Genomic DNA, 25,186 nt, shown 5'->3' with positions numbered 1-25,186 from the left:
TTCTAGCCATGATCTTAAAGTTAAATATGATGCAACATGATATACAAAAAATTATCGCTGCTGTATAAAAATAATAATAATAAAAAAATTACCACTGTGAAAGGTTCAAACAGACAATCATTCTAATTTAAACAATAATTGCGCAATCCTATACAAATTCAGAGAGAGAGAAATCCTATAACTTCCAGCATGCCCCAGCTAGGAGCAATAGGTCTTTTTTCTGCCTAAACTTGCATAGGATTACACCTTTAACAAGTTAATTTGTTTAGACATTCAGGCTATACTAATCAAAGTTTTCTGCTATGAATCTTCCTCCTATTAGGAGCATTTCTTATGGGACTTTAAAGTTAATCCATTTGCTGAAAGAATAAATAGTTACTTTGTAGATTCATTCACTGACCGAAATAAATTACACCTTTTGGTCTTCATCAAGTAGACACTTCACATTTACTTGATAAAATTTGGTATGCAGGAAGAAATACTTAATGTCATGTCCCATTTTCTATTACATGAAATATCTTTCAAAAGGAATTCTTTTCAGTCTGCAACTACCTAATTAGAAGATATCCAGAAAGAAAAGCCACAAAATTGCTATCCAAAAACAAAATATTGTCTTCTTTATTGTCATAGGGTTAGATCCAGATTTAAGCATATGCAACAGAAATGAAAGAAACAGACTTCTCTACCCCTTCAACCCTCTAGCCTGCAAAGAAATCTATCACAGAGGGTCAATGAACCCTACTGAATGGGCTAGACCAGTGGTGGCGAACCTATGGCACACGTGCCACAGTGGGCACTCAAAGCCCTCTCTGTCGGCACGCCAAGTGTTTAGAATGGGCAGAAATGATGAGGTGTGCAGAAAACACTACTCAAGGAAGGCTTTTTCAAAATCACCCCCTTTTCCATGGAACTTTGCCCCTATATTAGGGTTAGGGGAGTACACCAGGGTAGGGTTAGGGCTGTGGTGGCAAACCTATGGCACACATGACACAGTGGCACATAGGGGCCATGTGCATGCTTGGAAAGGAGTAGCAGTGCCAGGAGATGATGTCACGTGCCATGACTCCTTAGCCACAACTCATGCGAGTTTTCGCATGGCTGGTCAGTGTGCTTAGACTGGCTGTGGGTTGTTTTACCCCAAGTAACAAACTCACATTTTGCTTCAACTAAATTCCAGAAAAGAGCAGTCATCCAGCGGATACAAAGGAAGTTTTTAAGACTGGGGTTTTGGGAGCATGTTTTTGATTGGATGCAGCCTTAGCCTGCATTTAAGTTGGCTTTAGACACACACTTACGTATCAGATAGCACCTCTTTCTGGAAGTTTAGTGAATAATCATGCTCACTTACCAGTGACTGATTATTTGCTTTCTCTTACAACTCTTACTTTAAATAAGCCATCATCGGTTATTTACAAACCAAGAATCTAAATAAACAAACAAAAATATGTTTGTTGATTATCTTGCAAAGTCCATGCAACCTTTGCAAAAGACTAAGTTTGTGCCAGCTATTGGGTTACATTGCATTTATCTACAGGATCTCATATTTTAAAAGGTTGTTAAACTCCTGATCATTGGCCACACTGGTTGCAGCTGAGTCTGTGTGCAAAACATCGGGAGGGCACCAAGCTTAAAAAGGTTGGGTTAAATGGAAGCAAATTCATTATTGTGCCATGTATCATCAAACATGGTAAAACAATTTTCAGTACATGCAGAATACCTCAAAAGCTAAGAAAACAGAGGTGTTCCTAGACAGCTTCGTATGTGCAACCGCGCATGTAAATACTGCACTGACTGACATTGTAACTGCACATTATAAAAGTTTACTGTACTGACTTTTGCTTCTTATAACAGTGCTGCAGATCCTGTGTCACTCCAGATGTTTCTGGAATACAACACCCAGTCCATTGACAATGTTGGCTGGAGCTAATGGGAACTGCAGTCTAAACATCTCTTGAGGGCTGCAGGTCCCCCATCTCTACTCACAGAAAATGGTGAAGCAAGAGGAATGTTTTCCATCAGAATTACAAACCCGTTGAAATGAGAAATCAACTGGTATCTATTCTCTCAACATGAACCTAGTTTTTATATGAACGATACTTAAAGAACAAGAGTTTTGCTAATGCATTATTTCTTCTCTTTGTTGGCCTTTTGCTTTCACTGCAATTATTTTCAGCTGTGAATAGTTTCAGACTTGAAAATAATAATCCTCCTGACACACCGCCTTGGCAATAAAGCAAGTGTGTACAGTCGTCCTTGCTGAAAAAGAATCCTATGTAATAGAACTCCTGGAAATGAAATTAATCTGTTTTCTCCTTCTAAGCCTTGCCATAACATCTGTTCAGGCCAATAGGCATGTTTCAGCAAATACTAGATTATTCATGAAGGATTCTGAGTTACTTGTGTCTCCATGCAGTAGTTTAGCCAAGTGAACTTGCAATGTACCGGCTACAAAGGACCTAAGGGTTATACTTGTATGAACAGGATAAATCTTGCATTGCTTTCACAGCTAATTCATAATAGAACATACATCCTTTTGACATATTTAAAATAATGTCTGAGTAGTGAACAAGTCTTAAACTGGGCTTCTCTGATAAACTTGGAATGCACAAGCAGAATTCTTGCATTGCATACCTTTAAGGATAAAAAATAGTTTACTTTAAGAATTTCTAGACTGCCCTTCTGTAACAAAAGTTAGTTCCAGGGCAATGTATAAAGATAAAGCAAACCTCAGCAATTTAATAAAAACACACACACTAAGCTATAACATTGAGAGGATAAAATGGAACCACCACCTAAGAGCCATATAATGAACATTAAACAAATTAAAATGCCAGAGCAAAATACGTTGCTGCTGGTACAGATCCAACTGATCACCTGGGGCATCAGCAAACCAGGCTGCACAACATAACTTTCAGTCATAGAGATCCAATGAGGAAAGAAACATGGAGTGGCAAACTGTCCTGACATGAAGACAAAGAGGTATGCTTTTGGTAAAGTACTCGTTCATATTTGTAACTGTATGAACCTACATATGTCATGCTATTGTTCAAGTCTGCACAGCTATACATCAAGCTAGCATGTTGAATCACCTTTGCAAAGGTGCGAGCCTGAAGGCAGATGCCTGACCACAAATGGAAGCAGAGCAGGGGGTTGGACTCAATGGCCCTATAGGCCCCTTCCAACTCTACTATTGTTGTGGTCTAAGTCAATTCTAGACTTCTGTGCAAGTGCAGTAAGCATGAACTAAGTTTCAGGTTGTGCCCATCATGAAGCAACTGCATGGCTGTCCAGTATAAGAACAGCTTTGTCCAGATGAATTTCATCCCACACTTGTTGAAGCAGCTACTGCCTGTTTGTCATAGCCTGGTTTCAGCCTAAGAAGCTGAAAGTGCTTGACAAAACGCTATAGTAGTGACAAAGAACTTCTCAGAGACATCAAAGGCACCTTCATTCCCCATATCTAACTACCACTAATCAAGGATTATGCAAGGCTTAAATAACCCGTGTATAATCCTCTCTGCCCAGGTTCGCCCACCATGGCCCTAGCTCCAATCAGCAGTTGCATATTTGACATGTCATGTGAACTGGCCAAGGATGATCTGAGGACCAGCCATATATCCTTAGTTTCCAAGAAACTCACTCTAAAGCAGCTTTCCTCACCATGAGTCCTTTTAGATTGGACTTCAATTCCCATCAAGTCCCTGAGCTCGGCCTGAGTTTCCAAAAACAAACATTTGTATATTTACTCGCAAGCCAATGTGGAGTTTGAGTGTAGGACTGCCTACTTAGGAAATCCAGGCCCTCACTCAACCATGAAACTCACTAGGTGCCTTTGGGCCAGTCCTAGACTCTCAGAATAAGACTTAGTCTTATGTTCTTATCTCACAAGTTTGTTATTGTGAAGATAAAATGGAGCTATGTAAACTGCCTTAAGCTCCTCACAAAAGGAAAAAGTGGTAGTAGCAGTAATAAAAATAGTATCTGTAGCTAAGCAGGCCAAAGTGCCATTGTAGTTTATGATGCCTTAATCCCACCTCGAGTATTTAGCTGTTATGACTTGGCCAATTACATGACCATTAGTGGGATCCATCCATTTCAGGAAAATGCACTAGCAATGCCAAGAAGTACATCTAGCAAGGGAGGTACATCCAACACTTTTTTGGCTATGGATAAATAGCTAACGAAGCTCCCCATGCATGGCTTTAGCAGTATAATCCTATGCTTATTTACTCAGAAGTCAGTACCACGGTGAAGCTAGTTCCATAGTAAGTGCTTAGAATTTTTCCCTCTACATTGTTCATGTAAGATGGGAAAACAAAGGAAGGATATAATTATTTCTGGATAGACTAGAAGATCAACATGTTCCATCTTGTCTTACACATGTTCCCTCAAGCATTAACATCCAGATGTAACTACTTCTACATAAAAGCAATTACTCTGAACTAATGTCAAAAAACAGCCCACAAGTATATGTTGCAGCTTTGGTCAACAAAAACCATTATGCCTTGCATGTGGACAAACAAACAATGGTATAATAGAGACATTACTTCCGGCAGAAAAAAATGGATTGTTCACTTTCAAGAAGTAGTTAAAAGAAATTTGCCAGAATGAAGGGTTCGTTAACAGACTATGAAAATGTACAGAATTTCAGTATAAGGGCCAAAACAGGCATTACTTTACATGTATGTGTGGAAGCAATGTCTTTTTTTTTTTCATTTATGTTCTAGAGTAGGTGCATAGAAGACAATCCAGATCTCCAACAAATCTACCATCACACTAGGGTTCCAGTCAAAATCTGAAGTCCTAAGGCTAATATAGAGTTTAAAAAACCCTAGCTTCTGGACACTCTTTTAAAGTAATGCATGCTTCAGTGCTTAATGATTTCATTTGCAAGTATCCCTTGTAATCAGTATGAAAAATTACCTATTTTGAATAGGAAAAATGCAACCAAGTCAAAATAAGCAGGACATTTTCTTCTTTCAAACCCTTCTGCTTCTGTCCCCTCTCAGCTTCCAGTATGTACTGACTTTCAAAGGCACAGAACTTCAATATTATTTTGTGCTTGCTTACCTACAGAACTCATGGGACTTGTTTCCCTACTAAGTCTGTATCACATTGCAACTCTGGCTTCCATTTGTTTCAATTATTACAAAACAATCAAGTTATAAAGTTGACTGAATATGAACCAAGCCCTGTATTTCTCAATAATGTGAATGCATAATTACAGAAAAGCCAGTTATCTGGATTTCTTCCTCTGCTCAGGTTGCAGTTTCAGTAGAGCATACTCTCCTCCACTTTAGGAGGTGCGTGCCTCCACAAAAGCTGCTTTGACCAACGGGACACAGGTTACAAGGCTCCACTCCCTCATCCTTCCATCAGAACAAAGCATCATAGATGGGTCAACATGGCTGGGCTTTCCTGAGCCACCATATTACCATCCTGCTGGGTGCAAACTTGAATTCCTGAACCTCACCCACTTGGTTTAGTTTGCCAATGGCTCCTTCCAGACAGCAAAAGTTCCACTCCCTCAGCCTTAAGTATTAAGGCATGCCAGCACATATCTTTGCATAGGGATGACTTGGCTGGCATGGAATAGAAGAGGGAACTGAAACAGTGGAATAGGCAGGGTGAAGTATTGTATATGGTCTTGCCTTCTGGCTCATTTCATGTCAGTTACAAACAGTGCCAAACTCAGCACTCTGCACATATAGGCAATAGTGTCTGAGCTGAGAGGGGACAGAAGCAATCGTTCCCCTATATACAAGGTGGGCCAAAAATAGCTATACAGTACTGATCAGGTCATTTTAGTCTCTTAGGTGCTCAAAATGTCCTCCATCAATGCTGCAACATTCCTGGGATCTGTCCCTAACACTGTGACACAAATTCCAGCTAGTATCAATGTCTATAAACACTTAGGACTTAACAGATTGAAGATGAACTCCTTCAATTCGTCTACTGTGTGGATTCCCCGTTTACTATCCCCACATTCTGGTCACTCCTGCTAACCAGAATGTGTCCCTAGCCCAGTGCCTCTTGTCATGGCCACCTGCCATCCAGATGCTCAGGTGGGTGCCAGGTTGGGGACACCTCTCTGACAAATGGCAGTGAGGAAGGAGGATTAATCAGCAGTGTGGTGCTGCCACCAACCAGGCGCTGCTGCCCAGATGATTCTTGACCCTCTGCTCAACACGAGAGGCTCCGGGTGCATGCAGAAGGGGCAAAGGTGGAACCAACTGAACAACAGAGCACTGCTTAGCTGCTCATCTCCCCTTCTCCTTGCTCACTTATAGGGATGTGGGCATGCAGATGCGCACACACAGGAGGTACAGAGGGAGAATCCACTGAGCAACCCAGCCCTCAAATGGGCACCACAACTCTTACCCTTCTGCTCACATACCAAAGGGGCTTCCTTCAAACAAGCACAGAAGGCAAGCACTTTCTACAGCACTGCCCAGCTGACTTCCCCTTTTTGCCTGAACACGGATCAGGCGCCCCTCCTGCTCTAGTAGACCCCTCTGGAGCAGGAGCAGACAGTGCCTGCTCAGCCCCCTTGCCCTCTTCTCTGTGTTTCAGGACACAAGCCTTGCTTGCCCAGCAGAGACCGCTAGACAGCCGCAGTCAAAAAACTCAGCTCCCAATTGCAGCTGTCAAAGAGGGGAGCCTCATTCCTCTCTATGGTGCTTCTGGGATACTGCTAGGAGGACTGAGAGGGAAGGAGGTGGTGGGAGGGAGGAGCGTTATTACAATGGTCCTGATCATCATCTCAGGCACATCCAGGCAAAAATTCACAATGCATGGAAGCCATGGGGGTTGCTCGACATGTGAACTCAGCCCCTGTTTTCCCTTGATTTTCTTCAGCTCTCTCAGTTATTCCCCAAGTTTTCTTCCAAACTCAGGGTGACTTTAGAGAGCTGTTCAGACATTCTGCAGTGAATCAGGAAGCACATCAGACAAGGCTCACTTGCAAAATCCCGTAACAGTATATACATGGAACATATGCATACTCCTCTCTGTATTTTGATTCATACAAGCGGACAGCACATTCAATGGAGCAAACAGCTCATGCGTTGGAGATGTAATACAAAATACAATTGTTTGTCTTAAATTTCCCCAGCATGGTAGGTCAATTTCAAACTCACAGCCACAAAACAATGACCGCCGGCTCCTGGATAAACAGTAGTCTGGGCACAACTGGCCTTTGACAGTCCACTCCCACCCTAGGCTCCCAACAACTTACAATTGCTTCTATTATTATCAATAGCTCTTTAAACTGTTTATTGTCCTTATTGTGCTTGGCAATGCTGTTTCACAGCAAAGTCATGTTCTGCGGATTTTTAACTAGAAAAAAAGCAATAACCTGGAAACTGAAAAAGGAAGATACTTTCTAGCTAAGTGATAAAAGCTCATTTTAATACTTAATACATTTTAGAACTTAGGGCAGAGGGGTTAAAGACCTTTAATGCATTTGTTGGCCCCAACTCACTGTAGACAATACACTCAACAAAAACCAAGCCACAAACCTCAGCTTAGCACTCCACGCAGTGTAGTAGCCTGGGAAACTGCCCAACGCACCTGCTCCCAAAGTCAGCCCTGAAAATAACAACTCATTTAAGACAAAACTATTGCTCCTTGTCTCATTTATTCTCTCTTACAACATCTGCTTGTATGTTTAAAGGCTGTGCAGTCAGTCACTAACATCTTAAAGATAAGCAGTAACATTTTTAACCCAGCATTTCCTTTCACTGTAAACAAGAGGGCCCTTCTCAGTTCCTGAAAAAAGAAATAAAGTTATATTTCTAATCCATCCTGCTCAAAACCTACAGGCAGCCTTAGAAGGATAAGTTTATAATGAAATGCTATATTTGGAAGCCTATGTTGCTACGCATTTTATAACATTCAGCAGTGTTTATTCGATTCATATCCTTACCGCCTAATTAACATGTCAAGATATGCTGGGTGTTTTTCTCCTTCCTTTAAAGCGAGTGGTGGTCTCCCTATTATTATAAACAGTCAGTGAATTAAAATGCTTTGGGAACAGGTAATCAAAACAGCAGTGTGATCTTAGGAGAATACAGATAGGATACCATTCAGCAGTCATAGTCACTTGAATGATCAAATCAAATCCAGATGCATGCTGAATTCTGAAAACACCACATTCCCAGTAACCAGCTCCTGCCAGAATAGTACAGAGCTAGGAAATGTATGGCTGCATTCAGTAGACTTTATTGTCAAGCATAAGACTTGAAGGCAGCACTGCTCTCCTCGCCCATTAGAACATTTTTTGGAATAACTACAGATCTTTCCCTTTAAAATGAGAACAGAAGATGTGTTTTCCTCTGAATTGGACATCAACTCTCATCATGCTTCATCACTGGCCATGCAGGCTATGGCTAATGGGAGCTGCAGTTCAACACATGTTCCTCATCTGCACTTCAAAGAAATCAAGCTTAAGACAACAACATACTTTTTAAAGGAATCAATTGATTTAATGTACACTGTATTTCCACAATGGAGGTGTTCAAGACACATCTTGATGTAATAAAGACACATAGGATGTACTTAAAGCTCAACAATGCCTAGAAAAAGACAAGTTGCTATTTATGGCAAGCTTCAAAAGTGTGGGTTTTCAGGTGGAGAACTGGAATATGAGGAAAGAGCAGGAAAGTGGCAGAAACAAAAATGCCTACATTAATAGCATGTTTCAGTGCAATCTACACCTTCTCTTTTAGGAAAGTACAAGATGGTAGATTATCTACAAAGTTAAAGTGTGAATTCAGGATATTTCCATTAAAGAAAATTCAATTAGTCCTGCACTGAAAGCCCAAGGAAGGACAAGTTTACACCAGTGTAGACACTATAGCAGAAGGGTAAGCAGTAACGTACATAAAGTGAATGAATGGAAAAAAAGGCTCATGTTTTGTACGGAGCAACAAATAAAAGTAACACTGAATATGAATTTGCTCCCAGTGATTATATTAAAAGTGGTATTTCCCCATAATATTGCAGGCAATACAGTTTTGTTACTTTCCTAAAACACAAAATATATTTTAGAAAAACCTAGTCAAACATATTACATGACCTGAAAGAAAATATCATTTATTTACATCTTATGTGATTTCAAAACAATGAAAAATGGAGCACTATACAAACCCTATGTACACTGTGAATTTGTAAAATGCTAATATTGGCTCTAATAATTTAAACACAAAAACAGATTAATTAAATAGCCTAGACTTGCAAATCTTGGATTCTATTATTACGATTGTTGTTGTTGTGGTTGTTACTATTATCTTTAGTTCTTTAATCTAAAGATTCTACTGTAATACAGGATTCACACTGATTTCCTATCACAAGCACTAAAGATGTGTTAGGAACAAAGATTTGAATGAAAACCAACCTTTGACCACTAGAGGTCACCACAGTATAAATGATCATGAAAGTTCAGGCTCAAAACTTCAAATAGCCTTCCCAATTGTTCAAGTACAACGGTGTTGACAATATGCTAGTATACACAATTATGATTTTTTTATTTGCAACAAAATCTCACTCATTTTATATGGGGGGGGCACAATCCTCCATATATTCATTCTGAAGGAAGTGTATAGGGGATTGCTAATTAACCAGACTTGTAGTTTGCCAAATTCTGTGTTATTTTGTATGCTTACATAATTTTCTAGCAACAGAGACTAGTTTGGGTACATATTTCCACACCTATTTTTTCCAATATGACTACTGCCTGCTTATATTGATCAACGTGGTTGTTAATGTGAGAATTTAACTCTAGGATTGTGCTGAACAGGAAACACAAAGAGTGACACCTCATCAGAATGGGATGTACCCTACATTAGAATTCAAGTGTTAAATAAGGTTATCAATTGCTTACATAATTTTTATTATTTGCCTTATAAGCACTTAAAATCAAACAGATCACTTAAACCCCAAAATACTTCATATTTTTGCAATATTGAAGTGTGATAGAATATACAGTTGAAAAAAAGCTGCCATTCATTATCAGAAGTAAAGGTTATCTTGGAGCTAACATTCCTAATGGCAATGAACACAGACAAGCAAGTAAGACTTAAACAGACAGTAATCAATGAATGTACCTTCATTTTTAGCCTCACTGATTAAAGCTTGGTACTGATAAAATCCACAGAGAAAAAGAGAAATCAATTAATGATTTGCCTTAAGATGTAGATTTTAATTCTCTTTTTGGCCAACATGTGTTGCTTAAAACTGGGAAAGTAAGGGTGCAATCCTATGCATGTTTAGATCAAAATAGGTCTAAATATGAGTAGAGTCAAGGCCTAAATGACAAAACTGCAAGTTTTGTCGTGAATGTACACACACTAAGAACTCATCCTACCATCATGTAAGCCAATATAATAGAATCATCAACTCCCTATAATATTTAAACATTATTATAATAAAGCAACACACACTCGGTTCATGGATTCTGAATGTGAAGTGTGTTTCACTTACCTGCTTCTTTGCACAATGCTGCTAGGTCTGCTCCCACATATCCATGGGCACTGCTGGCCAACTGACCCAACTCTGCTGCCGTCAATGAATGAGGAACCTTGTTAAGAAGCTTACTGAAGATGTCTAGCCGGTCTTTGGCATTAGGAACACCAATTTCAATTTCCTTATCAAAGCGGCCAGGTCTCCGCAGGGCTGAATCTAGGGCATAAGGACGGTTTGTGGCTCCAAGGACTAGAAGTTGCCCTTCACTGCCCTCCTTATGACCAATGCAGAACAGATAAGTTGAAGAAATCAGGAACAGTGAAGTCAGTTAGGCATGCCAATAAGCCCTATACCTGAATTTGGTAGATCTGGGCTTAAATCTAGGTTTGGTCACATCATTTACTGGACTTAAGCAAGTACTTTAGGCTAAAGCAATCCTGTATACACTTCTCTGGGCATATGCCCAATTGAACACAGTGGGGCTTGCTTCTCTTAAGTAAGTAAAGGATTTGGCGATGACTTACAAGATACGTTTATGGATAAATGAGATAATTATGAAGTGGTTTGGCACAAAGGAGTGCCAAAAATATTTTAAAAGAATAATTAAAGGGTATGAATTGCTGCCAACACAGTTCTGCCATTGTTGCTCCAAGCCCCTTCCAGGAAATCACATATATTTTGTTTTCAGTAGTCATCCGATCGTTATTTGCAGCAAACCGGAACATTAAAACCAACTAAAGCAAGCTTCCATTTAAGAAAAACTAATTCCTCGAGTAAAGGTACAGAACCTCAGGTCTGAAGCATGAATGTGATATGTTGAGGTCACCAGAAGGTACAACTACTTTCACTTGGCCCTACCTTCTTTCTCCCAACCATCAATCATTTGGTGGTCTCCAGGCTTTTGCGAAGCTTTTCTCCACGTTCTCCTAAAGACTTTCCTAACTTTCTTAACACCTCATTGCTGGCACTAAGAAATTCTAAGTGAAAAGTGCTGGTACTTTTGCTATTTTGGCCCCACCTTTGCCTTTGACCTTGCCACACTGGAGCACAGGCCTTGACAAATTCTCCAGCACAAAAGTCAGTCCTTGGACTGAAAGACACTCAGCATGCCTGTCTTAGCAGTAACAAAGTCATGCTTTAAAAAACCTTTCTGTGGCAGAAATAGGTTTCAGCCTGGTATGCCCTCAAAGCAAAGAAACAGTAGGGTGGCATTCATCTGTCAGCATACCCAGCAGGTTCTGGAAAATCTTCAGATCACACTAAGCTTCACCATATGTGTAGAAACCTCCTGGGTACAACAAATAACATTAGACCCATTCGCATTATGTGCTTCATTTTATAACAATTGCAGGAGGCAACAGGAGGAACTATACATTTTCTGAGCCCAATCTTGGTAGAAAAATCAGGCTTTAATTTTGTCATATGGAATATTCCCAGCCCCTTTCCCAAATATCTTTGCTATTGCAAGCCCATTAATAGTTGTAGGAGTGCAGATCCAGCCCAGAAATAACTCCATCCATGTACTTTACTTACTGATCCAATGCCATCCATCAATGTTAGTAAAGAAGCTACAATTCTTTTCTCAACTTCATTCTGAGCCCCTTCTCTCTTTGGGCAGAGTGCATCAATTTCATCAATAAATATAATGGATGGTTGACTGAAAAGAAACAAGAGAAAAGCATTTTTACATAATGTACATAATATGCACATTAATGCACAACAATGATCTCATGATTTATTCAAGTACCTGAAGACTGCCATGATGTATGATCTGCTAAAGCACTGAAATATGGGGCATCTATAGGCAAAGGCACCCTGACTGATAAAAAGTGGAGAGAGCAGACAGGCAAAGCACTGGATATTCTTACATTTCTGCACTCTGCTTTATCATGGTTGGCTGGGGATGAAGAGAGCTGTAAAACCTGTTTTTCTCTACACATGCATAGGACTGTGCTCCACATATATTCAATTAAGATGCTAGCATTCATTATACATACAGTCAAAAATATACCAATTATTAAACGATTTATCTGTTGTCCTTCAAAATCTGGGACTTAAAAGTGTACTCCTATTGCCTAAGCCACTCTGATTATGCAAAAATTTTGAAAAGAAGACTTAAAAGTTTCTCCTAAAAGCAAATGATTAAGGAAATATAGTCTATACATTGCACCTGGTTAAGGTATCCTGCCTCCCAAATGCAGAGACCCTATTTAACTATCATGCTCAAAGCCAAGAGTGATTGAGAGATCTCTCTTACACAAATGGGCCTAACCCTTTTCAAAAGTTATCTAAGCTACAATACTGAAATTACTTTGCTGTTGCCCGTCCTGAACCTCCCACTCTTAATTTCAATGTGATACTACAAGAATTACAAAAGCAGGCAAAAGGTTTCTCTCCACTACATACTTTCATAATGTTAAGTAGGCATGTGCTGTGAAAGGGACTCTAAAGCTTGAACCAGGAATTAACACCCTCAAGGCAGGTGGAACAGACAATTAAACATTGAGAAATGAGAAATTCTTTCAAAGAACACACATATACCGTAAAGAGGCTTCAGCAAATATTTGTCGTAACTTGGCTTCACTCTCTCCATAAAACCTGCAACAAAAACAAACAGGTTCAGCAACAAACTTCTGGCTGTTTACAAGGCCATTGACATCTTATCCATGCAATTCTCCACTTGGGCATATATACTTAATGATTGCATAAACCTTTTTCATATAAGCAGATCATTAATCATTCCTTCACTACTATTTAGAGATGTAAAAGTGAACTATTATGAAGCACAAGTCAAAAATGAGGTGGCTGAGACTTTGCTTTTTTTTAAAGTAGGTACAAGTAGAAATCGCACCCAGAAGTAATCTAAAGTACGGTTGAAATAAATGAATTAGGTAGACTTACTTGCTTATTATTTCTGGACCATTAATTGTGGAGACATAAGCACCAGTCTCATTGGCAATTGCTCTGGCTATCAGCGTCTTCCCTGTCCCTGGAGGACCATACAGAAGCACCCCTCTCGGGGGTGGGATTCCTTTAAAGAATCATACATAAAGCAAAAAAGAGGTTCACCCTTGCAATGTACTAAGGAGGAACAGATCACAGCCTGACACATTTTTCTAAACAATGAGGAGGAGAATGCAACTACTGCTGCAGCAATAATTCAACAGAATCTGGTAAAATAACATATACTGTATGTGAATTCACATGTGAATGTGAAAACCATATTAGTTTGGTGCGGTTTTTTGGTTTCCTAAATCTGCAATATTTCTATGTAACGTATCAACAGTACAATCTTAATTATTAATAACAATTTCAAAAATTGCTATGTGGTTATGCTTTGTAAGAACCTTATTTAAAATCACTGGGGGTGGGGGAGAGGGAGAGAAGGGGGAAGGAGAGACTTTTCATGAACAGACACTGTTCACACAACAAAACCTTCCATCCCTCTTCTCCTCTTAGCACCTTTCTGTGGGGGTTTCAGAAAAAGCCTGGAGTGTGACTGCAGTAGGAAAAAGAACGGGGGGGGGGGGGGCAAAAATATGCATAGGCAGTGTGCCCATGCAGGTGCTACCAAAAGAGAGGCTTTGTAGGGGTGGGATGCAGAATAAAGAAGGAAGGAGGCTGGAGGGCCACCAGGATGTATCGTAGAGCCAGCCTTCTCCCACTCCTACAGTCCCCAGGTCACCTGCCTTATTCTGTCCCTACGGTTGGTCTTACGATCTGAGATAAGCAACTTTCCATGGCTGCAGTGGGGGAATTCAGTTTGAGCACAGATGCCCAAGAATCTCCAATGTGGGAACCCTATTTCCCTCTAGATACTGTTCACTGGTTCTAGATCACTCTGTAAAGTACTTAAAAGTTAACACTAGGTTTAATCACCAAAGGCAACAGAACATCACAAAGACATAATGGGAGTTGCAACACAGTCCTGATCTTGCAAAATAATTAAGAAGCTGAGAGAATTTTTTGGAAATAAACCAATGAATACATTACCATCCACATAGTTAAACTCATCATTAAGCCAAAGAATTAGCTTGTTGCTAGATTAAAGATAGATTTATCTATCAGTGTACATCTCTGAAACTGACCACATTCCCACTAGTGTGACCAGCTTGACTAGAGACCGGCAACTGGTTTGACCTACAATACCCATCAGCCCTGGCCAGCATTGCCAATAGGGAAGGATGATGGAGGTCTCTACCATAGAAGCTGGAGGGCCACAAGCTACCCATCCCTGAGTAAAACAGACCAGGAATAAACTGTTTAGTGCACTGTCCAAATCCTGCTTTACAATCCTGGCATGTAAAGTAGGAGACAAGGAAGGATCCGTGTTTGAGATGGCACACTAAATTATGGCTGCTGACCCTTCCCAGAAACTACCCTCCAGCAGTGCAAGCCCTACCCTGTCCATAAGACCTGTTCCCACTGAGGCTTGGAGAGAAGGCAGGGGAAAGGATCCACTCGTCTCAGATCACAGATCAAAAACAACAGCACCTCCGCTTCACAGCCTTCAGGTTTGCCAGTTAAAGAAGCTTCACATGCTGTTAAATAAAACTGGCAAAGGCCCTTTCAGTTCTCTGTAGGAGAAGTAACTTGCACTCAGTTTCATGTGCACAGTCAGGAGGATGAACTGGGCAGAACTGGCCACATCTCCTCTGTAAAATGAGCAATAAGGACTCACAGAAGAGTGCAGACTGGGCCCACTTCTCCCAAAATACAGCTTTCCAAGGTGGTTACCTCAGAGTCTGAGGGCCTGATGACGGGGCTAATTATATTTCAGCATCAGATCAAATGAGCAGACCAATTTAGTAGCGGCTTTCCTTGCTGCCATCTGGTCCACAGGCACTGAAAACCTCTTTGATGGTGGAGAGAACTCCATTTGGTTTGAAAGGGGAAGGGGGAGACATTTCAAAATATCAACTTCTTGACATGAGTAGTAATCTCAGCACACAGTGAAACCTGTTCTCTGGCATTTTGGCCAAGGAGCAAGGGATGCCAGGATTCTTCCCATACTATGTGGCACATGTAAGGGACAGGCAAAACCGAATATGCAAAAATGGAAATGATCTGTCATGGGAAAAGACAGCAAATATACTTGAACTATTGCGGTTGAGAGGAAATAGAGCTAGCAAAAAATAATAACAATTTGTAGTGAAGATCCACTTCACAGATATCCTACCATAACTTCTAAACAGGTCAGGCTGCTTCAAGGGAAGTTCAATCATTTCCCTTATGGTTCTTAGCTGGTTACTGAGTCCACCTATTGAATCATAAGTAATCTTTGGTTCAGGATTGCATTCTTCTGCTGCTTTAGTTTGAGAGTCAATGAAACTGATCCTAGTCTTTGAAGATATGAAGTAAAAAGTCTCTGAGTTCAGGAGTGTCCCTGTTTTACCAGCTTGAAGTAATTCTTCATCTCCAAAGCATGCCTCACAATCTTCTGATTTGGTTAGTTCGGACTGTGCAACCGAGGATGAATTGCCATCATGAAATAAAAGTCTCTCTGTTGGACCAGGACTCAGTTCATCACACTGCACAACATCTATGGAAGCATTAATTGATACACTGAGATCCATCTGCTTACATGGAGTACTGGTAGACGCTCCTCCTTCATTGTCTTCAATGACCAGTTTGCCAAGCTGCACAGATAAATCAGAATCACTGACAAAATTCTCTAGTGGCAGTTCCTGTGATGGCTTAGAAATGGAGCTATCTTTCCATGTCAGCAGGGCACCATCTGTTCCTTTCACCTTTGTGACCATCAAATCACAAGATCGACCATAGAAAGTAATTTTCAGGATATTGCCTGGTAAAACTATCACCTGATCTGCAACAAAAAATGAAGAGATGTTTAAAAACCAAAAATGGTTTCAAGTGGTCCCTGCTTAGCACAGTAAGCCACAAAGTTATCATCTTTGGTAAAGGTTGCACATCAAGAAGCATTAGCACCACACAACTGCCTTCAGAGCCCAATTAAAGAACAAGAAGAGAGTGTTTCCCTCACAAACACATGACTGTAATAATGCATAAAAAGTATTACTGAGCTGCTTCCAGCTATTATTGGGCTACATCTAGAAGTATTCCAATAAAACAATGTTCTAAACAGTACAATAAACACAAACAATGGCTACCCTTTCTGCAGGCTTGTCAACTTCTGACCAAAACGGTGACCATGGTTTCTTTAAGAGCTCCATGGGATCAAGAAATGAGGTCAAGACAGGAGGACCAATGCCCATCTCTTCACTGTTTTTTGCAACCAAACTCCACTTCCTGCAACAAACTTAAGAAGCATGGGTAACTGGACGACAGAAGGATGGACTAGCCCTTCCAGGCTTATTAAAAGGGCATTAAGGAGCAGCTAGCTCAAACTTCTAAGCTGTTAGCATGGTAGCCACAGGCAACAAGGAATCCATGCACGTGGGCAAGCAGGAAGGCAGAGGAGGGACAGGGTGGTCTTGCACCCAGCAAGGAAACCAAGGGGACTCCTAGAGAAAAGAAGTCCCTCCTCGACTCCCAGTATAGAAATACGGCTGCCACTCCCTTGTGGCCAGTTGCAGGCCAGTAGTTTTTGTGGGCTTAAAACTGAGTTGACCTTTGCAGAGAACGCACAGAAAAGCCTATTGTCCCCCAAGAATTGTTATTCCTACTCTTTTCTAAATACCCTGGTCATTCTGGTTCTTCTTATCTTAAGATGCTTTTATCTGATCAATCAGATTTTATCTCTTTGACCACAGCCAAGTACTGTTCAATAGACTGTACAGTCAGGTGTAGAATTAACTCTAAATGTTGTTAGGCTTTTATTAGAATAATTAAAGATTAAGATTTTTCCCTATCTTAATTAACTCTAATTTTAGATTTACTGTATTTCTGTTTAATTTTGTCTAATTGTAATTTTCCATATTTTACTCAATTGTAATATTATGTTTTATTTGCCAGTCAATGACCAAATAAAGAATTGTATAGTACTGAAAAACCTATGTTCTTTGTCTAACCTTCCCTCCTATGAGTGTTGCCAACCTATCTTTAGCACCATCTTAAATTCTCTTCCAAATTCTGCGAACATAATAAGGTAATTACAGTCCACCTTTTTCCCTTCAAGAAATGCAAGGCAGTCTACCTAATCTTCCTCGCAACTTATCCTCACAACAACCCTGTGAGGAAGGTTGGGCTGAGAATGTGTGACTGGCCCAAATCACCCAATGAGCTTTATGGCCAAGTGGGGACTAGAACCCAGGTGATCTGGACCCCAGTCCAACCCTCTAACCCCTACACTACACTGGCGCTCTAGGAGACAGGATATCATGTTAAAGAATAAAATATTGTTCAATTATGAAGTTTCAAATCCCCTGCCTTTTCCCATTCTTTTATAATGCTAGTTTTGCTTCAGCTCTTTAAAGAACCATGAAAGAGCAATACAATCCCATCCTTACATACAGATAAATGCTGTGTAAGAATTCACTGAATCCATTTGTATAATTCACATACCTGTTTCAGTGAAAAAAAATCAGAGTGGCTAACTATAAATACTATAATAAAAATTTAAAATAATGACTAGCTAGGAATTGAACCCATAGCTATGCTGGCTAGGTGACACCTCAGAGCAAAACTGCACAAAGAGGTGAGCCTTGAGCAGACATCTAAAAATAAAATTGGAAGATACTGCCTAATGTGAGTGGAAAGCACACTGCAGGGATGGGCAATGCCACACTAAGCGGTCCGTTGCAGGCGCTGCGGAGGTCAATCTCAGGAGCACCAGCACCACCCTAAGTGCTCCCTTGGAGGGTCACAAGCACCAAGTAGGTGCATGAGGAGTGAGGGGATCCTCACTCTCAAGTTGTTCAGGGCTGCACATGTGAACAGAAACACCTGGAGCCAGTAGTGCTGACAGCTGCTGCAAACCTTTTGGCAGAGGTTTAACATGCTGCCAAAGAATGAACCCAAAGAATACGTTCTTTGCAGCTGTATTCTATGCCCACTGCAGCTTCCACACCAGGCTTGAGCACATCACAATGATCCAAGCAGAATGAAATGTGGGCAAGGCAAAATATGGTCAGCATTTGCAACTTTAACCTCCATCACAAGTTGTGCCACTACTTATCTTTTTTAAAATGCAAGGACAAAAATGTAGCGCACACGAAGCAAGCAAACTAAACTACATACCTAAATTTCTTAGGAGACTGCCAGACAACTCTTCAGCATTAAGACAGCTATCCTTAGCCCTGGAAGGAAAAAAGCATGTTAGCAATAACAATCTGTGTTTTATTTCAGGAATTGTCACATGCAGCCCAGTATACTATATGGGCATTGTCTAGGGGGACCATAGGATTGTTCCGATTCCCAACTCCCAGGTCAGAAATAGAAGAAAAGCAATCATGGGGAAGGGTGGAAAGACATGGAATGGAGCAGCCAGAATACAAACCAGCCTCCTTCTCTCCCCTTCTGAAGCACCAATGGCTGAAAATGGACACCTAAAGGAAATTCTGAGCTGCAAAAGCAGGGAGGCAAAGTGCTGAACTGAATGACTGCAAACCTTCCTGGTCAGGGACTAATGGGCATCCCTGCAAGAATGCACCCTAAGTCGGTTTTCCATTGTCCCTGCACTCACACAAAATTCTAAACATCTACAGAAGTTATAACCTACTGTCTTTTCCTCTTAGTAAACACTGCAAATGGTGACCCCAAATATGTGTAGAATAGCTCTGAATTCTGATCACATCATAAAAATGCAAGTATGTCACCATACCTCAGCTTTACCTCTACCTCCTCAGCCTGTATCACAGCACCAGTCACAGGCTGGACGATGATCATGTCACCGGATACCACTTTCAGATTTTTCTGGGTAATTCTACTTAATCCAATTTTTCCAGCAGGAAAGCCTGCAACAGGCCAGGCAGTACAAACCTACCCAAAATGCCAACAAATACACATCAGTTAACTAACAAGACATCTAATCATGATCATGATCAACTTCATTATTAGTTAAGCCAAACATTGCTTAGCTATTCCCAAAACCAATTCTCCAAGAAAAGGCTCAGTTCTTGGGTTTCTACAGAAACCACTGAGTACACACTGAGACTGGACAAACCCACCATGAGCAAACAGCAGAAGATTTGCCCCTCCGTTCATTCCTCATTTAAAAGCTAGCAAGCAGCATGGCATGTCGCATTGTATTCTGGCAGTGTGGCCTAACAAGAGAGACAAGGAGAAAGGCAAAAAGACAGACAGCCTATGCTCTGAGGTCTGCCTTGGGTTACATTTGGGAGCTGCTGTCATAGAAAGCATGAAAGTAAGGTCTACCTGTGAAGGAGAAAGCTGACAGAAAGGAGAGCAACCACCTACAAGTTCTGGCGATCTGATCACTTCCTTAAAAGGACTTCTCCCGCCTTCCTTAAAAGGTCTTCTACTCCCAGTGACAGAACAGGGGTACAGAATTTCTTTCAACCAGAAAGTAAAATTTGGAGGCTGCAATCCAGGGATAGATGGGGCAAAAGGGGGGCAGGAACAATATACTCAAAGTACTAGCAAAATTTAGCTTAAAGCTCTCATTGACAGCAACTAAGGCTCAGGAGAGGCATTTCAACCATTAGGTTAGGGAGAAAACAGTGTAAAGGTCAGGAAACCACCAATCAATCAGTGGTTGGGAGTGCACCCAGAGGGTGTGGGCATTTGAGGAATCCTGGTAAGCCAGGCTAGGGCCCTCCATGGGTCAGAGTCACACCCTCTTTCTGTGTATATCTTATGTATTGGCCGATACTTCCTAGAAATCCCAGGTAAGGGCTGTACCACATCAGACACTCCAAGTGTACTACCATTTCTGTAATGCACATGCACACACACCAGTAAACAAGAATTACATTTACCTCTTGTCTTCCACTTTTCCCCGTAAGCAATACTGGCCGTCCAATGCATATACTTGCCAATTTCATGCTGCTGAGTGCCAGCTGCACAAGAGATGTTCTATACCTTTTGGGGACTTTGTCATCCACTAAAATTAAAGAGGAAATTGCATTGTGCCAATCCAGCCTTGAGCATACAAGCACCTGCCCCACTATGGCTAACCTGGTGCTCTCACACAGCCACAGCTGGCTAATGCACGCACCAGCCCACAGGAAGCAGGTTATAGAGACACTAATAAATGTTGAGACACATGCTGCATTTTAAATTAATCCTAACACATTCCATCTATAATACCTGCATGAATACAATTATTATAGAACATCCTTCTCTACACATTGAAGATGGAACGCAGGTGAATGGGAGATTCTCTTGCTTGCAGGGAGGAAATTCTTTTAAAAAGTTAGAAACCATTCAAATGCAAGCGGTTAACCACAGAGGCAAGTTCTGATGGCTTTTTCATATACAATGCTTTTCACATCCAACTCAATTTTGAGGAAAAGCACACTGCTGTGCCCTGAATGCCCTGTCACTATTTATTCTGCCTAAATGGCTATTGGCTATTGGGCAGTATGAAAGTGTGATAAATAAATTAGTATACAAACTGAGCAGCTGCAGCAGTGGGAAAAGAACATGACAACATGATGGTTACAAGAGATCTTGCTGCTGAGCACACAGCACACTGCTGCAGTAGCATTTCTCCCCAAGGAGAATCATATTCAGTGGCTCTGCTTCCACCTGCTAAGCAGACTTAGGTGCAATTCACTGCAAGTTTAAATACAAAAAAGGCCTACACCTCCCAGCATGCCCCAGCCAGCTGTTCTCTGTAATAGGCACAGAAACCAGGGCCAAGAAATAGTGGGCCCTTCTCCTGCAATGTTCCTACAGATGAAAAGTTTGGGGAGGAAGAACAAGTGCTCAATTTAAAGATGAGCGTGGTCTTGGGAAGCCTGAGTTCAAATTCCCACTTACCCCAAAAACTCAGTGTGCTGGTGACCTTGGACTGGCCACCTTCTCAAAACCTATCCTGCCTCACAGGCTTCTTCTTAAAATAAAAATGGGGGAGAGTATACACTGCCCTGAACTCCTTGGAGAAAAAGCAAGCCAAAAATAATCATGTCCCTTTCTCATGACTCTCCTTTGGGCCACATTCCAATTCACCAAATTCCAATAGTATGGAGACCTGGGAAGGGCCTTCTGGACACCTTGGTGGAATAAGACACCTACATATCAAACTGTCACACATTACAATCTATACACCTGTTTTGGAAGAAGCACAAAACTGAAATACTGTCTGTGGTTACTTAGAACCTATACAGCAACCCTCTAACAGGAATTCAAAAAGGGTTCCCATTAAGGAACCTGGCAGGAGGATAACAAACAAACCTGCAACACATTTTGAAAACCCAAGCAATGCACTGCTTAGACTATTGGGCTTACGGCCACAACAGACATTACTTTAAGTCTGTGGCTAACAGCTAGTACCTCTACTTTGCTCCCTTATCTGTATTCTAGGGTAGATGGAAAAGCTCCATTCAGAATCTTAAAAGCTCCTCTACTCCCCAAGCTAGGGTTCCAATCTGGATCAGGGGCTCTAAAAATCCCATTACAAAAGTAAACGCACGTTTAAAGTAATTACTATTTTGGTCCTTAGAGGGAAGGTACACAAACTTAAATCCCCTGGATTTGTGACCTTGGGTCTCTCATGCATGCTTGCAGGAACGTTTGTCAGATAGGCTAACAGGTACCTGACAGGGCTGTTGCGAGAGCAAGTGGGAAGGGGAATAAAGTAGGCTGGTAGGGCTCCTCGGAAGAGGGCTCCGTACGGCACATAATGATTTGGCTGCTTAAGGAGTAAGGCCTCCGCAGAATGATTAAAGGTGGGTTCTCACACAATCGTGCATCACGAGGCAAAAGGCGACCCATCCGAGCAGAAGGGAGCGCGGTGGTTCCGCAGGCGCCGACAGCCGCCACTAGCATCACCCACCTTCATCCAGGAACTCGGCAGCAGCCAAACTCAGCCAAGCGCGGTGCTCCAGGGCTGCGTCCGGGAGGCCGGCGGGGGAAGCGCTGGTTTCTGCGGGGGGGCGCCCCTTTCTTTTCCTCTTGGACGAGGACATCGCCGCAGGCAAGGGAAAGAGCCGGATCCGGCGCCACTCCACGGATCCCGCCCACGTGCCCGACTCGCGAGAGGCGGAGTAGCAGGACGGGCCGCAACAGCTTCCTCCTCCTCCTCCTCGCACGAGCGCAAAGGCGAGTTCAGCCCAAAGAGGCCATTTCCTTGGACCGGCAGAGTGCTAAACACAACCTGCACTTCCGGCTCTGATAAAAGCACTTCGGCTGCTTCCATACGCGGGGCAAATGTGCCGGAAATACAGAGATCTTGGAAACTCAAACTAAGAAGTGTAGAGTAGACGTTTTTCTCTCATATTACTTTGTCTATTACCACGCCCTGTGCGTTGCTTCCGATCTAAATCTTTATTGATTTCCCCTTTTATTAACTATAGAAATCATAAAGCTTCCTTAGAACATCCTTCCCCAACTTGGGGACCGCCGAATGCGTGGGACTACCACCCGCCTTTCCTTTCAGCATCACAATTCCATTAACTCCACTCTTTGTTACTCTTTCTAGCTCTGTGAGCGAGGCACAGAACCCTCTCTGATTTCCGTCTCTATACTGTTAATTCGGCAACTGAGTTCAATATACCGTAATACCGGAATTGTCTAAGAAATACACAAACTCTTTGCTCCAAACTTTCCAAAGAGGATCGGTCCCAATACAGCCTTGACTAAAACTTCCGGGCTAAACCCGAATTGGTATCCCGGTTTAACTTCCAGTTAACTTCTGGATCAAGATTAACCGCTGTCGCAGGCATCCTTCTTTTAGGCTGCAATTCTACATCAACATAGAAAATAATGGTATCCTATAAACAAAGGCTTCAGACGAGGATATATTTTATCTCCCTATCTGCTCAATCTGTATAGAGAACATATCATAAAGAAAGGTGGATTAGGATCAAAGGAAGGAGAAGTGAAAATTGGTGGAAGGTAAAGCAATAATTTAAAATACACTAATAATAACTGTATTACCGACAGAAAGCAGGACTGAGTGAAATGCTTCCTGAGGAAGTAAAAGAAAAAAGTGGAAAAGCAGGACTGCAACTGAACATTTAGAAAATAATAATTAGAAATTGAAATTGTGAAAACTTTTGCATAACTTGGCTCAGTCATCAATTCAAGGAGACGCTTGCAGCCAAGAAGTTACAATAACAAAGGAGGCTTGGAAGACCAGCAATGACAGAACTAGAAAAAGTCATCAAGTCTAGGGATATTTCACTGGAGACCAAGGCCAAGATCATCCACACTAATGTATTTCTCGTCCCTATGTATGGGTGTGAAAGCTGGACAGTGAAGAAGGTTAACAGAAAGAAAATGGATGTGTTTGAAACATGCAACTTTGCAAATACCCTGGGCTGACGGAAAGATGAACAAGTGGGTCTAGATCAAATCAAGCCAGATCTTTCTGGAAGGAAAATGATGAAACTGAAGCTGCTGTATTTGGCACATCATAAGAAGGCAAGACTCACTAGAGAATACAATCATGATAGAAGTCAAGTGCAGATGAGCAAGACCAACTATGAGATGGATCAATTCCATACAGGGAGGCACAGCCGGAAGTATACAGGACTGAGTAGGACTGTCAACAGCAGGAGACTTTGGAGAGGGCTCCTTTGTTGGGCTGCCATAAGTCAGTGACAACTTGAAGAAATGTTATAATGATCAATTGTGCTATTATATAATCCTATGCATATCTACTCATAAACTGTTAAGTTCAGTGAGGTTTCTTACAACATAAACATACATGGGATTTCAGATTAATACATAGAACTACCGTGGTATTACTCTTTGGTAAGTGAATACAGGATTACAATATTAGCGTGCTCTTTGTTCTAGAGTTGGTTTTCATGCTTTGCTTAATTTTTATTATGTTTAACTGCTGTCACTGTTTATGTTTGTTCAATTAAATGTGCAATCCTATACATGTTTAGACAGAAATAAACATTCTAGAACTTGTGTAGGTCTTTTTGTGTCTAAACAAGCATATTATTGCATTCTAAATATATAATTTGATACACTTCTAAAGCTACTGTGGCATAGTGATCAAAGTGATGCACTGGACTTTAGGGGATCCTGGTTATAATCGCCACTCCCCTCTGAAGCTCACTAGAAAATTTGGGCCAGCATCTGACTCTCAATCTGACCTACCACACAGGGTGACAATAAAATGTAGAGGATTCTATAAGCCAGTACCTTCTTGATAGTGTCCTACATGAAAAACAGCAGGATATAAATAAACTAAATAAACACAGTGTAGACGAAGAAACAATGCCGACTATGCTGGCTGGGGCATACTGGGAGATGTAGACCTTATTTTCTGTGTAAACTAGCATAAGATTGTGCTCTTAAGATGTTATGTCATTGGAGCAGTTTGCGATGATAAAAACTTCAAACGACAATAGAATAAGAACTAAAGCAATGGATGCAACAGTGGAAAATAGATAAATATTACAAATATTTAATAATATGACATAGCAATGTTTAAGAACATGTTATATTCTTTCCTGTTGTGTTTATCATATACCTATAAACCCCTATTTATTTCAAACATGAATTAAAAACATAACAGTTGTAAACTTAACAAGGGACCTTAAACGTCCAACCTAGCATTAAAAGCCCAAATGTCAATAAACACAGTGCAAAAAAACGGGAGCTAAAAATAGTCTGGAAATACAGGAGCTCGACGTGTATCTTGACCGTAGATCTATGC

The 25,186-nt window shown here is 41.2% G+C and overlaps 1 protein-coding gene across 2 annotated transcripts in view; it reads right to left on the bottom strand.

Annotated features, from left to right (window-relative positions):
- SPATA5 (spermatogenesis associated 5) overlaps positions 1–22,581 on the bottom strand; it is a 182,768-nt gene extending 160,187 nt beyond the window's left edge. For both annotated transcript variants that reach the window (XM_044428333.1, XM_044428334.1), the window contains exons 1-9: positions 22,346–22,581; positions 20,325–20,449; positions 19,208–19,365; positions 18,625–18,683; positions 15,644–16,291; positions 13,366–13,495; positions 13,006–13,062; positions 11,998–12,121; positions 10,483–10,738 (exon numbers count right to left, since the gene is read on the bottom strand). In XM_044428333.1, coding sequence (XP_044284268.1) covers positions 10,483–10,738; positions 11,998–12,121; positions 13,006–13,062; positions 13,366–13,495; positions 15,644–16,291; positions 18,625–18,683; positions 19,208–19,365; positions 20,325–20,449; positions 22,346–22,478 — 1,690 coding nt within the window. In that variant the 5' untranslated portion in view covers positions 22,479–22,581. The remainder of the gene's footprint in view (positions 1–10,482; positions 10,739–11,997; positions 12,122–13,005; positions 13,063–13,365; positions 13,496–15,643; positions 16,292–18,624; positions 18,684–19,207; positions 19,366–20,324; positions 20,450–22,345) is intronic.
- Positions 22,582–25,186: the final 2,605 nt, after the last annotated feature.

Source organism: Varanus komodoensis, unplaced genomic scaffold (assembly GCF_004798865.1).
Source record: "Varanus komodoensis strain SLA01 unplaced genomic scaffold, ASM479886v1 scaffold2, whole genome shotgun sequence".
In the NCBI taxonomy this organism is placed as follows: domain Eukaryota; kingdom Metazoa; phylum Chordata; class Lepidosauria; order Squamata; family Varanidae; genus Varanus; species Varanus komodoensis.
The sequence above is the reverse complement of the archived record's forward strand: the minus strand, read 5'-3'. Positions and strand labels throughout refer to the sequence as shown.